Source organism: Notothenia rossii (genome assembly GCF_949606895.1).
Source record: "Notothenia rossii genome assembly, chromosome: 4".
NCBI lineage: Eukaryota > Metazoa > Chordata > Actinopteri > Perciformes > Nototheniidae > Notothenia > Notothenia rossii.
In genome coordinates this window covers 85,320,137-85,337,778 of record NC_136902.1, presented here as the reverse complement: position 1 = coordinate 85,337,778, position 17,642 = coordinate 85,320,137, and the positions used below count along the sequence as shown (strand labels likewise).

General features: G+C 40.4%; 3 protein-coding genes across 3 annotated transcripts in view; 1 reads left to right on the top strand and 2 right to left on the bottom strand.

The window, feature by feature from the left end:
- The first annotated feature begins 1,550 nt into the window (after nucleotides 1-1,550).
- The window catches only part of sgcg (sarcoglycan, gamma), a 19,592-nt gene continuing 3,500 nt past the window's right edge, over nucleotides 1,551-17,642 (top strand). The window contains 5 exon segments of the mRNA XM_079674363.1: nucleotides 1,551-1,708; nucleotides 5,952-6,153; nucleotides 7,369-7,473; nucleotides 13,821-13,908; nucleotides 15,284-15,403. Of these exon segments, the coding sequence (XP_079530489.1) occupies nucleotides 5,959-6,153; nucleotides 7,369-7,473; nucleotides 13,821-13,908; nucleotides 15,284-15,403 (508 nt within the window). The 5' untranslated portion in view covers nucleotides 1,551-1,708; nucleotides 5,952-5,958.
- Nucleotides 10,817-11,555, bottom strand: LOC307037299 (E3 SUMO-protein ligase ZBED1-like; the record flags this gene model as incomplete). The annotated part of the gene is made up of 2 exons (XM_079678070.1): nucleotides 11,342-11,555; nucleotides 10,817-11,194 (listed from the first exon to the last, which is right to left on the bottom strand). The coding sequence occupies exons 1-2, from the start codon at nucleotides 11,444-11,446 to the stop codon at nucleotides 10,817-10,819; spliced, it is 483 nt and encodes a 160-aa protein (XP_079534196.1). The 5' UTR covers nucleotides 11,447-11,555.
- LOC307037298 (E3 SUMO-protein ligase ZBED1-like) lies at nucleotides 11,689-13,814 on the bottom strand (the record flags this gene model as incomplete). Its single annotated transcript, XM_079678069.1, has 2 exons — nucleotides 12,360-13,814; nucleotides 11,689-12,215 (listed from the first exon to the last, which is right to left on the bottom strand). The coding sequence occupies exons 1-2, from the start codon at nucleotides 12,964-12,966 to the stop codon at nucleotides 11,689-11,691; spliced, it is 1,134 nt and encodes a 377-aa protein (XP_079534195.1). The 5' UTR covers nucleotides 12,967-13,814.

Sequence of the window (17,642 nt, the reverse complement as noted above, 5' to 3'; positions counted from 1 at the left end):
TCAGATTACTTTCTTTTACAGGTAAGGTAACTAGTAATTGCAATGGACTACTTTTTAGAGGAACCCATCCCTGTTATCCTGTTATCACTCAGCTGCAGATATTAATAGTCCCATCTCTGAATCCCTATATTTTAATTCTCAAATACAACACATTGTCAAAGCCGCTGCACACAGATGTTTTTCTCTTTTCGTGGTGGATTAAACTCCCCAAGCCGGTTCAGATGTCAAACCCTGTTCTTCAGAGATGGTGTGACGACGCCCCCTGAAGACAAATTAATCATCTGTATTAAGTGATACTGAAGGATGAGTTATTCACACCTAATACAGAGTTGTGAAAAATAATTCAGGACCATGAATCGGGAACACCTTCTATTTCAATAACCTTCCCCCCCCCCCTCCTGTGTGTTTACCACGCTGTGTTTGCTGCCACTGTGACTTACTCTCTGCCCCCTTCAAGGTCCGCCCTTCCTGCTGCCCGTCACCCAGCTCAGCTCTGAAACTCTGAAACACCAGCTTAACTCCGTGTTGAGAGCCATGACTGAAGCCCCAAATTAGACCGGACTGCGCGGAGCTTCGGGCTGCAGAGAGAGTGACTCACTGGGCTGCATTACAAACAACTGCCTCTGTTCATTACGGACATAAGCAGGGTTGGGAGGGTTACTCTTACATTTTTTTAATGTTACAATTACTAGTTACATGTAAAACAATGTCAGTAATCTCAAGATTCAAAGCTTTTATTGTCATTCGTACACAGTGCAATTATGTCGATGAAAATCTTAGCTCGCAGCCCAGGCTCCTCCAGCACTGCAACACAATAAAACAGAATAGAAGTAGTGCCATAAAACAATCTAATCTGATTTATATAAAATAAATGTAATCTGATTTATTTCCATTACTTTTGAATGACCTCAATAACAAATGCAATGCAGAGAAATCCAAGAGGAAATGTCAGTTTTACTTGAACATTGTGACCAAGATATTTACGATAAAAAAGGTGTCCTCTGCTCAGAGATTGTATTCTATATAATGTAATATATTAGCATATTCTGCTCATTTTCAGGATCATATTTGTAGTTTGAGCCTCTACTGTGACATGTCTCCATGCTTTATCGTTCAAAAAGCTCTTTATTTTTCTCATGAACCAAATAAAGTGAAACCATAAAGCAGATTCAGGCAGTGGGCAAATATATTCACACTTAGCGTATTAACCTACAGAACTGGTACAGTTTACAAAGAAGAAATAACATGATCCTTTTACAACAAACACTAAATGCTCTTCTTAGGTTTTACTAACATTGTTACCCTGAAAGTAATCCACTTATTTTAGGGATCTGATCACATCTTTCTTTATGGAACTGTAAGGAAATACAATACATGTAATTTGTATAATTGCCGGGATATAATGTGATGGTTAATTCTCCTCCCCCTCGCCTCTGTTTCTCTCTCATACACTCTGATGATACTCTAATGTGTGCACATTTAAGAGAGCTGTGTGTGCGTGCGTGCGTGTGCGTGTGTGTGTGAGAGAGGGAGTGGGAGCGCCGCCTCGTGGTGATCACACGAGGCTCTCTCTGATCTGGATTTATGGCTCGCAGCTGTTGAGCGGCTGACAGACGTGTGAGCGACTCAAACACTGCAGCTCCTACCAGCTCTGCTGCTCACTGCTGCGGAGAAAAGACGAGGACTGCTGCGCCTGATCACACAAACGGTGAGCCTTTTCGCTCTCTAACACTCTGTGGGGGTTTCCCCTCTTTATAAGATAATGTTTTACAATGGCAACCTTTGACCTACTGCTAAATATTTTTTCTTTCTCTGTACCTCACCTTGTGTTGTAGTCTTTACAGAAGAAGTTAGGAAAATGTGCTGCCAGCTGTCGTTTGTTTTACCATACATGGTTAGACATATTGAAATACAAAAATAACTTTAGCTGAAGAGCACCTTACTGTGTTGTGTGTTATGAGCAAATCCAGTGCCTTATCTTTCATTAGCTGTACCTTATGTTGTGTGTGTGTGTCCTGTGCTGCTGTTTTAAATTTAGTTCGCAATGCTGTGCCCTATTTTTAGAAGTTAAGGCATCACAGCGGAGTGGAGTCATGACGCCGGCTACTCTCCAGACACAGACAGAAACTTGGGCTCAGTTTATGATCGCTCCTCATGTTGAGTGTTTCTCTGTGAAGTCCCTCCAGAGATGTATTTTATCCTTTCTAACTCACTGAAACGCACAGCATTTGGTTTAGGGAGAAACTTGTTTCTCAATAACAGCTAGACCATGATAGTTGTTGGCAAGTAGTTAGCTGACCGACCCCTTGCTGTAACCCAGAGGTCAGAGCTGGATAGGAGCGTCAGTTTAAAGAGGAAATATTCTGCTAATTTTCAGGTTAATATTTGTATTTTGTGCCTCTACTGTGACATGTCTCCATGCTTTAATGTTCAAAAAGGTATTTTTTCCCTCGTACTGCCTCTGCTGCAGCACCTCTTTTCACCCTCCGTCTGAAACCAGAGCCCAGTCTGCTCTGATTGGTTAGCTGCCCGCTCTGTTGTGATTGGTAAACCACTTAGAGATGTCCCACATTAGCCTATCACGTACTGAGTTACGTGGTGACTTATGTTCCGGAAGTAAACAAAGGAGTCCAATGGAGGCAATAAAAACATATAAGTTCTCCTACTGAATAAAAAAGAAAGGACAAGCGATCCTAAGAAAGTGTAAACCATGAATCAGATTCAGGCAGTAGGCGGTTTTTTACTAACATTGTAAATGTAACAGTAATCTCTTTTCATGTAACTGTAAGGTAGTATAGTAACTTTTTTTGTATCCTGATTACATCTTTACCAAGTGTCTTCTAATCCACCTTAAAAAAGCAATATCATGAAAACGATTGCCTCTCTAAAGGACAGACTGTATTTCCGATCATAAACTGAGCATTCCTGGCTCCTTAACAGCCACTGTGCAGGCCCTGTTTATTTGGGTTGCTATGGAAGGAGCAGTCTGTGGTAACACCGAAACCGGAGCTGGAAGACGCCTTTTAAAAGATCCACCCTCAGAGCTGCTTCCCCCTGAAGTACAGAAGCCTCTTAATGCCTATATTTAAAGTCATTAGACTGGGTTAGATCAAATTCATTAACGGCATAATGAACAGCTCTTTGCTCGTTTGCCCAAAGGACACAGTTGGCTGATCTGCTTCATAAATTAATCTGTAGTTGCGGTTGGAAAGAGAGGGAGGATATTGGAATCAATTTAAAGGCTTTTGGGGGGTTTTCCCTTTCCTACAGTGTGTGCTATAGGTTTGTGTGCATGTCAATGGTCTGCAAAGGCTAAAATCCCTGTGTTTCCTCGAGTGGGAGTTTCTCTCCCCCCCCCCTGCCTGCAACACTTCAATTGGACTCCTTCTTTTTCTTCAGTAACATAGTGACATCACACTCGCACTTCTATTGGCTAGAGCCCCAACACAGTATATGTGATAGGCTACATCTAAGCGGTGGACTAATCACAACAGAGCGGGCAGCTAACCAATCAGAGCAGACTGGGCTCTGGTTTCAGACAGAGGGTGAAAAGAGGTGCTGCAGCACAGGAAGTATGAGGAAAATAAAGAGCTTTTTGAACATTAAAGCATTGAGACGTGTCACAGTGGAGACACTACATACACATATGAACCTGTAAATGAGCAGACTAAGTCCTCTTTAACAGACTAGGTGAATACAAAAATATTTTTGAGCATCATTGGAGAAATGCAAAATAAAACCTCACTTAATCCATGTGGATAGAACTAGCCGGGCAATGCCAGACACCCTTGTTATAATTTGCAGTGTCTTTTCTGAGATTCAATTTGTCATCATGACTCACACTAGTACGATTAATAAATATAAATGAGGAGAGACGCGGGGGAAGTGTGAGCATCTCACATACTTATCAACCTTCAATCTCCTCTTCCCTGCGGAAAAGTCATTTTTTCCCTCTTTCGTTTACAGGCGATATTCATTTGTTTAATTTATGAAGTAAGGGCTATTCATCACAGCGTGGCTCGCGGGCCATGTGACAGGTCCTGTGGAGAGGCGGGTCCAGTCAAAGATAAACTCTGAGCCTTTAAAGCCAACACGTCTCCTTCGCTGTTTAATGCAAAACACCAAGAAACGAGTTGTGCAGACTCTGGGCCCCTATTATCTCCCGGACCTCAGTGAGCTCCAGCAGCGAGCGCATTTTGGGTTTTGTCATTACCTCTCGCTGTGAGGGCGGCCTTTTTACTTCATTATTTACAGAAACATTGCAGCGTGTAACTATGCAGAGTATGTCTGCCCTTTTCTGCTTGTATCACCAGGGAGTTACAGCAGCAGCAGCAGGATGATGTGCCTGGCTGAACATCTGTTAATGTCAAATAATTACTTTTTTTTGTTTGAAAAGTGTCTCTTTTAACATGATGGAAAACCCCATTTAACTGTGGCATTAAGATGCAACATCTGTCCCATATGTAAATCAGCCAGGCTGCTGTCAGGTTCAGAAAACACTGCTGAGGCATCCTAAATGTCTGTTGTTCAGATAACTTCTCCCATAAAGTTTAGATGTGGCCGCTCTAAAGTATTGATGAAGATTCGAAGCAGGCTGTTGCTTAAGGAGAGCTGAAGTCTGCCTGTTTCCGGGTATTTTAGAGTATAACCTACAATCTGCAGCATTTTCTTCAGGCCTTGGCTCAAGCAGCTCTTTCTGCAGCTCTTCTGGTTATTACGTTGATCAATACATGGATTAGATGAATACTCAATTATGATTGGTCAATTTATAGAATACAAACAATGAAAATGAAAACTACTGTTTAAAATGAGCTAACATTCGGCTCCTTGCTTTCCGTCAGTGATGTCCTGCTGCTGTGTAGTCAGACAGAACCGCCCCCGCTGTAATAAGTGGCATTTTCCTTTTTGCCTTCTTGAAAAACTGCTGGAAATGACATCAGGTTTTCCATTGGTGCTTTGAGCCAGATATCCACTGGCTCTGTGCACGTGCTCGAGGCTACTGAATGAAATACTGTGCAGTGACTGAACAAGCTATTGTATAGAGTTGCATATAGGCAGTGTGTACTTGTGCAGCAATATGTAAAGGCTTGACCTTAAGACAGTGAATTCAGTGTGCTTGATAGATGGCGGAAATCCATCTCCATAAAAAGATTAGTTGACAACCATCTTTTAGGTTATTGATTTCAGATATTGATTCACATTTACGTCTAAATTAGTTCTCAAAACCATCTGAAAATGTGTATTCATTTCAGACACAATGTTACGTTATTATGGTATGAGTTTCAAGGATGAGTTTCAATATCATTGGTGGAGCAGTTTTGACTTAGTGGACAAACACTTGTACCATGAGGTATTGCACTGTAATCAAACTACATAATGTCAGACGTCTGAACAGCATTAAAGGTCCCCTATTATACAGGTCTCAGATATATACAAAACATGTCTCTGAAGTGTTTGGCTCCAAACACCAAACAGATAATTGTAGCATTACCCATAATCCCCTCTGTTTCAGCCCTGTTTCAAAAGTGCTGATTCTCTGTCTGTTACTTTAGATGAAAATAAGGAGCCCCTCCCCACGCCCCTCTGAGAGATATTTGGTTCAAAAGAACTCAATGGTGCTCTAGGAGGAGATTCAGATGATAAGGTGGGGGGGTTACCTTGGTTGCTGATTGGCTAATGGTTACACAAGCCAGAACATCGTTATGACATCATAAAGTGGCCAAAATCTGATCAGCTCATTTTCAGACAGGTTTTTATATAAATGGATCGGACAAAAAGAGAGAGAATCTTTTCTCCTGAAACTTTCAGAATGTCTTTCCACAGAGGGGACACATGTTTGTGTAGAAAAGACATGAAGAAAATGATTTTGAATAATAGGTGACCTTTAAAGGACTTTGTGTTTATTATTTTAACACGTGTTGCCCATTTTTGTGCCTCTGTGTGGTGATCAGCCAGCAGATGGTGCGGGAGCAGTACGTCAGCACCACCCAGGGCAGCAGCCCGCCCAGGTCGGTGCCCAACAATGTCTACAACATCGGGATCTACGGCTGGAGGAAGCGCTGCCTCTACCTGTTCGTCCTGCTGCTCATCATCATCCTGGTGGTGAACTTCGCCCTCACCATCTGGGTCCTCAGGGTGATGTGGTTCAACACGGTAAGCTGGCTCCCATCGCCACTTTGTTTTCAGATGGGAAAGCTTTACCCCTGTCTTTCCCACCTGTCGTCATGCTTCTCTTTATATATGTGTATATGTGTGAGTATGTACTGTAGGTATGTGTATGTGCATATATGTGTATGCATGTGTGTATGTATGTATATGTGTCAATCAACAGGTAAAGCAGATTAATAATAATAATAATTAATCATCATAATTATTGCAGATTATAGATTATAAATAAATCATTTAGGGACAAGGGGGTGAGATTAAATAAATTATACTTCTTCTCACTCCTTTTTGAACACTATATGTGGGACTGTTTATGTTGCTAATGCTGTTGTTGTTGTTGTAAATGTCATTTTTTGTTTTGATTTCTCCTACATGACTATGCACTGCATCATTTGTTTTGTTTTGTAATTATTTATTTTACTTGTTCGAAATAAAATGAATGAATCAATCAATCAATCAATCAATATATTCAGTGTTATGTCAGTAATCATTGTCCCTTCATAGTGTTGATGTGCATACATATTATTGACCCTTTGACACTGCTTGATATTATTATTTTATTATTATTTATTTAAAATGTTCATTTCAATAACACTCCCTAATATTATTAATTGAATTATTCATTTTTTTATTTCATTATTTTAATTTTTATTTGTTGTTTTGTTATTATTATCAGCAATAAAACCTATACTTTAAGTTATATTTTTTTAATGCTATTATTTATGTATGTTTATATATATATATATATATATATATATATATATATATATATATATATATATATATATATATATATATATATATATATATATATATATATATTATGAATGTATATATTTATTTTATTTTATTTGGTATTATTATCAGCAGTAGAAGAGCTGATGGTTTTGTGTTTATGAGTCTTGCTAGCTTTCTTAAATCCAGATGCCATCCATGGATTTATGTAGAAGCAGATGAAAGGGACACGACAAAACCTCCCCGCACGCACGCACACGCGCACGCAAATGCACAAACGGAACTAAAATCTACTGGCTGGTTTAATTATACAGTAAAACTTTGCTGGGTGTGTTTCCCAAATCTTAATTTCTAACTTGTCATACTTTGGATTCTTACCTTACAGTTGATGTACAGTTAAGACTCCTCCGTTAAACCTGCCTTACTCCATCTTGAAAACGTGTGTGTGTGTTTTTATTCCACCTGTAGGATGGGATGGGACTCCTGCAAGTGAACTCAGAGGGGGTCAAGCTGGAGGAGGGCGAGTCAGAGTTTCTCTTCCCCGTCTACGCTCAGGAGATCCACTCCAGAGAAGTAAGATAATCAGGAACACACTGTTCTTGCTCTTCTTCCCACATTCCTCTTCACTCTGCTGTCCATCATCATCTATCATTCCTCCTCCGTCTACCTTCTGCTTTCCTCCCTCTTCCTCTGAGCTCACTCACACTTCTGCTTGCTCAGTTAAGTGGTGTGACAGACCGGCCACTAATCATCTCACTGTTTACCAAACTTTAGATTGAAAGCCGTGATGGAGAAGTTCATTTACTTAAGTAACGTATATTTTTGAGGTACTTGTTCTTTCCATTTATTGCTACTTCTTAATCCTAATCCACTACAATTTGGAAGAAAATATTGTACTTTTTACTACACTACATTTATTTTACCAAATGAGTTACCTTGCTGGTTCATATTAAATACGAAAATAAAATAGAATAAATTATAACAAATTATTATTAAGGATTAGAATACCTGGAAGTAAAAGTTGTTATTATTATTATAATTATTTATTCTATTTTATTTTGTGTTATTATCAGCAGTAGAATAATTTATGATCTATTGTATTATTATAATTTTTTTAATTAATTAATTATATATATATATATTTAATTATCTTATTTAACTTTCTTTTATTCCATGTGCAAAATGGTTTTAACATGTGACCAGAAATGAATTTCTTCTTAACTGTTCATTTGTTTTTATGTGCCATATTGGGAACGCACATTAAGCTGCACCCTGTGAACGAATAGTGTCAATTAAGTATATATTGATGCTTATACTTTTGTACTTTTAATAGTAACACTTTTAATGTGACACTTTTACTTTAAAAGAGTATTTCTACATAACTTTTACTTAAAGGGGACCTATCATGCAAAATGCACTTTTTGATGTCTTTTATACATAAACATGTGTCCCCGGTGTGTCGGGGAACTCACGCAGCGTCAGAAAATAAAACCCTCTCTCTTTTCCCCCGTACCCAAATCTCTAAAAACGGTCCTACAACGGAGCTGATCCAGATTTGCGTCCGATATGACGTAATATCTGAAATGTGGACCCACGGGCCTATCAGAAAGTTGCTATCAGAAACAATGCCCGACTGTTTTGGACGTAATATGGTCGGTGTTTGCATTAGCATCGCTAACACTCAGAGCTAACCTGTACTGGAGAGCATGTGTGTGAAGAAGCAGGAAATAAAAAGGAACTCACCTTGTGGTACTGTTTCAGAGATAATCCATGATATGGCGTTTCATCACGGCAATATTTAGTTTAGACAGTAGCTGCCGGGTCCTGCATGAGATCAGCCCCCTCCTTTTTTTTTTTTTAAAGCTTTATACCCAAATCAGCACTTTTGAAACAGGAAGTGAAATAGAGGGATATGAGGCATAGCTAGAATGGGTGATCTGTTTGGTATTTTGAGCAAAACACTTCATAGACATGTTTTTTATATATATCTGAGACCTATGCTATTGTCTAAGAATAGCATGATAGGTGACCTTTAAGAAACTTGATATTAGTTCTTCTTCCACCACTGCCTGTCAGCATCTCAATCTAATTTCTTGCAGACACTCGAGCACATTTCATCCAGCTGCAGTGAGTGAATTGCATATTTCAGACTTTTTCTGTGAGATGTGTCAAAGGAACAAACTGGATTTGGCCGCGTTGTGGAGCAGCGAGCTCTCCATTAACCTCAGATATTTGCAGTGGAAAGCAGTTTATGGCTCGCCTGCACGCAGCAGATGGGAACACTTTGCTGCAGTTGTTTACAAGTTATGGCTTTTCTTGCTCATAGCAGCATTTTCTTTAACCATTGTTTTTCCTTGTGCACCTCATTAAAAAGGTAATGTATTCCTCATTCATGGACGGACACTTTCTCTAATGTATTCTATGGGTGCGTAATGAGATTTGGTGAGCCACCGTATTGGCTTTTCAAATGAAAGTTACATTCTTACATCATTTCTGTAAACTTCTCCGCCATACAGCTGCAGGGAAACAGTGGTGGTTTACTGCTGAGGCGGCCTCATTTCAACATCAATGACTTTGTCTCACTCAATCCCTTTGAATCAGATTTGTGTACATCACTTTCTAAAAAGGCATAGTTTACAAAGAGGTGGAGGAAGTACTCAGATCGTTTACTTAAGTTAAAAGTAGAAATACGTTCGTCTGAAAATATTTCATCACAAGTAAAAGTTCTGAATGCAAAATGTTACTTTAGTAGAATATCAGCTAGACGTACATACAGTATCAAAAGTAAAAGTACTCAATAAGCAGAAAGACTCCTTTCACAAAATGATATTCTTATATATGTTTGTTTTTACCACAAATAGCATTTTATTGTTGTAGTTTGTCAACTTAGAAAATACTGGGTTGTATTTTTGTGTCATATAATATATCATAAAATATGTTGTATACGTCAAACGTAACGGTACGTCCACACAGCATCTTTAAAAAAATCTTCCAACGTTTCCAACGCTTCTCTGCCCATTGACTTTGAATGGGAGTGATGTCACTTTGCCTCGCTTTTCGCCGAACTGCATTGTGGGGAAGCGAAGCGAAGATTTACAGGATTTACAGGATTTTCAGGATTCAAAAGTTTAGCAATGTTCAACTTTTGAAGCTGAGCTGGAAGCGTCAGCCAATCAAATCCCGTTTATGCAAATCTGACAGTACAAGCGCTAGCCATAGTAGCCAATCAAACCGCGTCCAAGCTGGGAGAGCCAGACCGCAGTTCATTTCCTCATATTCCAAACGAGAAATTACTGTAGCAAATCACCCGGTTCTTTACGACCAGAACTATTTACCGGGATACAAACCGGAGGAACCAGGCATGGAGGGAGGTAGCAGAGACAGTGGGTGAAACTGGTAGGTTTTCGCCTGTTTGGGGAGTTTATATATATATATATATTAGTGGTGGGCATAGATTATTTTTTTTTATCTAGATTAATCTCACTGTATTCTTGGAATTAATCTAGATTAAAATGGCTCATTTGAATTCTGCCGAAGGCATTCAGAATATGTGTGCTACCCAAATAATGACTAAAAGTAAGTCTTTGAGAACGGGTTTCTCAAGCCAGGTGGTGCATTAGACCAGGGGCTCATCTCCAGTTTCCAAAATGCATCACAAACTGCTTGAGAAAGCTGTTCTATGATAATTGGTGATGAAAATAAATCAATGACAATGAGATGTACTTGTGTTTATGAACTGTTTATTTTTTGTTGAACAGTAGGCCTATATAACAGGTTGTAATGAACTGTTTACAGTCAGTAGCTTTGTGTCAGTCAAAGCTCTATTTCTCCTTCTTCCACCAGTCACTCAGGCAGACCAGTTTGTTCACATTTTCTGGTGACAAACAAGCTCTCCTCTTCTGCACAATATGGCCTGCTAAAGAAAAAGTCTCTTGCATGGGACAGTTGTGGCAGGAGTCCCCAAGTATTTACGGGCAATTTGGGCCATCTTACCATAGACAGCAGTGTGCTCCGACCACCACTTCAGTGGACACTGATCTAGACTGGCACTGGGCTCTACCTTGTACCTCTCCACTGTAGTATCTTCTGGTGTCTCCTCATCTGATTCTGAGTCGGATCCCATCAGTAGCAGGGCTGTTTTCTTCTTTGGTGGCTCAGGGTTCTCCTCCCTGAGTGGCTGCAGAGCAGGTTCTTCTCCCTTCATCAACGCACTTAGCTTTGCCCACACTGGCTCCCTCTCTGCTCTGGGCAAGCACTTGAGGTCCTTAAATCGTGGATCTAGAGGAGTCGCCACCTTTGATGAATAAAAAATAATAATTATTGATTGATGAAAATGTCACTTTCCAAATCCAACCTCCATATTTCTTCATGACTTATTCATCTGGCTTTACAGTCTATTATGGTCATACAATGTAGTTATCTTCTGGTCACTCTGACATACCTTAAGCCATTCCAGGTTTATTTTCTCCCTCCGCTGGTTGAGGTCCTTGATGAAGGCAGCCTCGAATCGCACAATATAGGCAGGATCATCATCTGAGATGTTCATCGCATGCTGGAGGTGGCACAGGGCAGGTAGAACCACAGAGCAGGATACATACTTATCTCCACCAAGGAGCTCAGTGATGTACCTACAGACAGACAGACAGACAGACAGACAGACAGACAGACACAAACACAGCAAAAAATTATTAGTGACAGATTAATTTAACTCAGATTACACAGTTAAGGGCAGGTGTTTCTTACATACAAAGTGACATTTAAAAACTTGTATGCCAATTCATGAACACACTATCTTTGTAGACCATACCTGCATGGCTCCAGCAGTTTCTCTAGTTTTGCCAACTTCTCATAATCCACATTTTTTGGGAGGGCCAGGTTGTGCTTCTGCAGCGACAGCGTTGTGTGCAGTGCGTCTCTGTTGCGCCTCACGCGCTTTATCATCTCAAGAGTGGAATTCCAACGTGTTGGAACATCTTGCACGAGTGACTCCTTAACTTGTCCAAGGGAGGATTGTTGGACATTTAGCTCGTCTGAGTTGGCCGGACTGTGTTTGAAATGTCCGACCACTTTACGGCACTTGGCCAGTGCACCATCAAAACCACCTTCCCGAAGTGACATTGCAATAGCTCTCTGTACAACATGCGCAACACAGGGCAAGTGCTCGAATGGAAGTATCCTCCCTGCTGCCACCATATTAGGAGTGCTATCTGTTCCAATAGTGCTTATTTTGTCAGTTATCCCCCACTGATTAGCGACGTCGAGGAACTGCCTTGCACACGCTTCTGCAAAGTGACGCTCCTCTGTTTTCATCACACCTAACGGACAGACAAAGTAAATTAGAATAATTTCACTACTAGTAGTAAACAACTAGCAATTATCAAGAAGCAAACATAACGTGGTGGTAATTAAAAGGCTACGAAATTAAATTATGTAATTTAAAATGACATAACGTAGCATACCTAAAGCGAAGGAGTGAAGTTCCCAGCTAGCATCGATGAGGTGTACTGTAACGCCGAGGTAGTTGTCGTTGTTAACGGACGTCCAATGGTCCCCAGTCAGTGCTACAGACCTCGCCTCTACCATCTTCTCAACTTTCGTAGCTTTCTCTTCTGCGTGCTGGTCATGTATTCTCCTCATGATAGTTCGCCTCGCAGGTAGTTTGTAAGATGGGTCACCTGTGGCCGCCTGGAGAACAAACTCGAGCCCGTCATCTTCAACCACGCTAATGGGCCTGCAGCTGGTGGCAATCCACTGAGCGAGGAGACTAGTTAGCTTGGCTGATAGAGCTGTGCTGACGGGCTTGCCTCGGTTGCACTCAAACATAGTTGTTTGACGACGAGTCTTCCCCCGCGCTACATAAGTGCTTGGCCCGGCATCTTCCGCATTAGCTAAGGGATGCTTTGCGTTTAGGTGGTACTTGAGACTGGATGAACTCCTACAGTAAACTAATTCCGCATTGCACAAGGTGCAAACAACCTTATTTTTGTCAAGGTTTCCATCGGGAAGCTTCTTAAAAATAAATTTCCCCTGAAGCAAACCCGGCGGCTTCATACCTGATGTATCCATGTTAGCATGTCACGTTTAATGTGGCTGATTTGACCGGGGTCAGATCCATAGACAGTAGAAGAAACACAGGTCAAAGACTCGATCTCGCCCCCTACAGTGCAATTCGGCTAGGTATACATCCGCGCTAAATTATCAAGGTGAAAGTCATCATCGCTTGCGTAGTATAGACCCAGCTCCCAACCCAACTTTGAGAATAGATTAACGGCGATTTTTTTATTTATTAACGCAGCACGTTAACGCCGATAACGGCCCACCACTAATATATATATATATATATATATATATATATATATTGCTCGCATAAAATCCCCAGGGTTTTTTGCTTTGTATGCCGGGGACGGGAGATTCATGTGATTGGTTGTCGGTCGCGTTGCTCACGAAAAATCCCCAAGCTCTCAGACACACCCAGCTCCAAGATTTTCAAGATTTTTTCAAAGCTGCTGTGTGGACGTACTCAATGAATGTAGCAAAAGTACATATTTTAACTTAAGTAGCATAAAATGGATAAAGTGGATGAAGTAAAATACAACTATGTCATAATAGTACTTACGTAGTTACTTTCCACCACTAGCACTACGCACAGTGGCATTTTGAAGTAAATGCTAATGGATGTTTTGCAGATTTTGTGCTTGCTACTGTGGATTGCTAACATTTACTGAAATGGCACTGACTGAAATAAATACTGCTGTGCCTGAATGTCATTCATTTTGCAGCCGTTTGTTCATAAACAATCCTGACATCATTCCCATCAAGTTCTGTGAATCTTCAAAATGTTCTTTCACATTATACGGCTGTTTTTCAAATCAGTTGCATAGACACAGCATGGTAAAATGGCTTTTTCTTGTCTTTTTTAGGACACTTCACTTCTAGTGCACTCGTCGGAAAGTGTTTCCCTTAATGCCCGAAATGAAGATGGTAATGTCACGGGGAGGATATCAGTGGGTAAGAGAGAGGACACATGTATAGGCACACAGAGCATGCATAACAAAGTATCTCATTGATGTATGAGGGCAATAGTAAAGCCATTCATGCACTTGTCCTGCAGCGATTCCTTATCCAACATTAACAGTGACAAGAAGCCGTCTTTCCATTTATAATCTCTTTGATTTCCATTTAAAATCCATTAAATGCAACGTTCCTCTCTGTGCCACTGCTTCTGGGTCGTTCTGCATTACACAGAGGGACCCGAGGCCTGCGGAGGATCATATTTGCACGTCTTTTTACAGTTACGTTGGGGTGTTTTGTCATAACTAAAAGGCCAACAAATGACCAGACTAATTGCCTTGTTCCACAGCGCCGTTATGTGTCCTTGATCATTAAGCCGTAAAAAGCATCCCCTCAGCCTCTGTGGATGAAAACGAAATGCTTGTTAGAGAAGATTACATGCAGGTTCACAGTTGTAGGTGCTTCAGCGAGTTAATATCTCTCTGGTTAATCCACCTGCTTTAGATTTTTTTATTTTTTTATTTAATCATTTATTTGGCAGGGACAATGCACACTAACAACATTCAAATGTCTCAAGCGTAACAGTGCCAGATTTAGCTTTTCTAATTTCCATCCGCAGTCCCTCACATAAAACATTTAAGAAAATTATATTTGACAAACAGAGCAAAAACAAAATACATGTTATGCAAAAAGTGCAAGAGAGCAAGAGCAGCATACAATTATTTATGACATGGTAATACAATATAGCAGCTACGACATGTAAAGTGCAAGTGGAGATACAAGAGCTACATAAAGTGCAAGAGGAGATACCCCTCAGTTAAAGTGCATTTAGCGGTGATTGCACGTCTGTTTGTTTCTCAACCATTCTTTGAGTTGACTTTTGAAAATATTGAGAGTGGGACAATCCCGTATCTCAGTCGGGAGGCTATTCCAGAAAGAGCTGCCTTTAATGGAGAGGACATTTTGTACAAAAGTGGTCCGTCTACGGTGGACTTCACAGTCTCCTCTGGTTTCTGACCTAGTGCAGCGTCCGGTGTGTTTTCTGTGGATGAATTCCCCTAAGGAAGGGGGGAGGGGGGGGGGCCAGTCCATGTAAACATTTATTAAAAAAGCACATTTCGTGAGAGTTACAATCAAATCACCTCAGATATTTGTCACTTTATTTTTTATATTACTGATAATTTCTTACAAATTCTCTAGCTACACATTTTCTTTTTATAAGGTATTTCCACACATGCACACCTACTTCGTTATATTCATGGCAGATTTGAAAAGCCAAACAGGAAAACAAATAGAGATTTGATATTGATTTATTTCCATGTACTTTTGCCAAATCCCCTTCAGGTAATTTGTGATGTTTTTGTTGTTGCAGGTCCAAGAGAGGCTCAGGGACGAGCTCGAAACGTGCTCATTAACTCCCAAACGGAGAGCATGCTGTTCACTGCAGATGGCGACCAGGCTGTGATTGGACCAGACAGACTGCGAGTCACAGGTACAACGACAGCTGCAGCCTGCTGGGAAATAATACTCTCACATCCAAACAATGTTCTGAAGTGAGAAGTGAAGTGTCCTAAACAGAAAAGACAAGAAAGAGACGTTTTACCATGATGTGTGTGTCTATCTATACATTTGCAACATAGACATTTTTAAATATAAATCGGCTTTATAATGTAAAAGATTATTTTAAAGATTCACAGAACTTGATGGAAATTATGTCTGTTTTGTTGATGGCTGCAAAACGAATGACATTCAGACAAAACAGTGTTTATTTTAGTGCCATTTTGCGATTGTCAGCATGCTAGCAGGCTCTTCTAAGACAGCGAGCATGGGAATCAGACATCAGCTTAGCATGCTAACGTCAGCATTTAGCTCAAACAGCCACTGTGAAAATAACTTTGCACATTTACTCAAGTACCATTCTTTAGTACTATTATTAGGACATAATCGCACATATCCATTTCCATTGTAAAATGTCAACTTATGCAACGTGATACTTTTACAACTACATTTCACAGCAGTATTTATTTTAGGGCCATATGCTACATAGGTTTGAATTATGCCTTAAGTTATTGTCGATAAATGAAAGGAAATCATTAATAAGAACATTTTATTATTGCAAGGTTGAGTTCTTATAAAGCGTTCACAACCAAAGTTTTTTGCATGGATATCTCTGCATATAAAGTCAGGAGCTAAGGTATCTATACCAGAGTAGGTGAAATCCACCACATTACAATTCTAATCAAGTATTTTCATCTTTAGTTTTCAGCCATAAAAGAAATATCACACCTCGGTACCACATTATATATCATATTAAACAACAAAGGGTACAAGTCTCACAGGCTATTATCAGGCTGAGCCATCCTTAAGTGTGTGTGTGTGTGTGTGTGTGTGTGTGTGTGTGTGTGTGTGTGTGTGTGTGTGTGTGTGTGTGTGTGTGTGTGTGTGTGTGTGTGTGTGTGTGTGTGTGTGTGTGTGTGTGTGTGTGTGTGTGTGTGTGTGTGTGTGTGTGTGTGTGTGTGTGTGTGTGTGTGTGTGTGTGTGTGTGTGTGTGTCCGACCACACACTGGGATGGCTGATTTATGTTGAAGGGTGTTCCAGCTGATAGCTTCATGCCCAAGGTCATTTAGATTTACAGACTGAGCACACTCTTGCTTTTTTAGAACAAGCTTCACAAATTAAAGCAGTAAACAATAAAAACAAGACAAAGAGTTGACAGCCTCGCTGGCAGTTCAGTGAGACGGCACAGCTCGTGCTTTGAGCTAAATGCTAATGCTCAAAATGAAGATGCAAATCAAGTCTACTGTTAGCTATTTTAGTTTAGCATGCTAAAATGTGCTCAAAATGTAAAAGACCATGGCTGTTTGATTGTTGATATTTCGCTCAAAGATACAAATTGTGGCTCGCTGGTGACGCCTGATATACACTGAACAAAAATGTAAATGCAACACTTTTGTTTTTGCTCCCATTTTTCATGAGATGAACTCAAAGATCTAAAACATTTTCTATATACACAAAATAATCACTTCTCTCAAATATTGTTCACAAATCTGAAAAAATCTGTGATAGTGAGCACCTGTCCTTTGCCGAGATAATCCATCCCACCTCACAGGTGTGGCATATCAAGATGCTGATTAGACAGCATGATTATTGCACAGGTGTGCCTTAGCCTGGCCGCAATAAAAGGCCACTCTGAAACGTGCAGTTTTGCTTTATTTGGGGGGGTCAGGGGGGGTCCGAAAACCCTAGGGTTAAACCCTAACCCTAACACTAACCCTAACGCTAACATGTCACCCATTGAGCATGTTTGGGATGCTCTGGATCGGCGTATACGACAGCGTGTTCCAGTTCCTGCCAATATCCAGCAACTTCACACAGCCATTGAAGAGGAGTGGACCAACATTCCACAGGCCACAATCAACAACCTGATCAACTCTATGCGAAGGAGATGGGTGACATGTTAGGGTCAGGGTTTAACCCTAGGGTTTTCGGACCCCCCCAGACCCCCCCCAATAAAGCAAAACTGCACGTTTCAGAGTGGCCTTTTATTGTGGCCAGCCTAAGGCACACCTGTGCAATAATCATGCTGTCTAATCAGCATCTTGATATGCCACACCTGTGAGGTGGGATGGATTATCTCGGCAAAGGAGAAGTGCTCACTATCACAGATTTTTTCAGATTTGTGAACAATATTTGAGAGAAATGGTTATTTTGTGGATATAGAAAATGTTTTA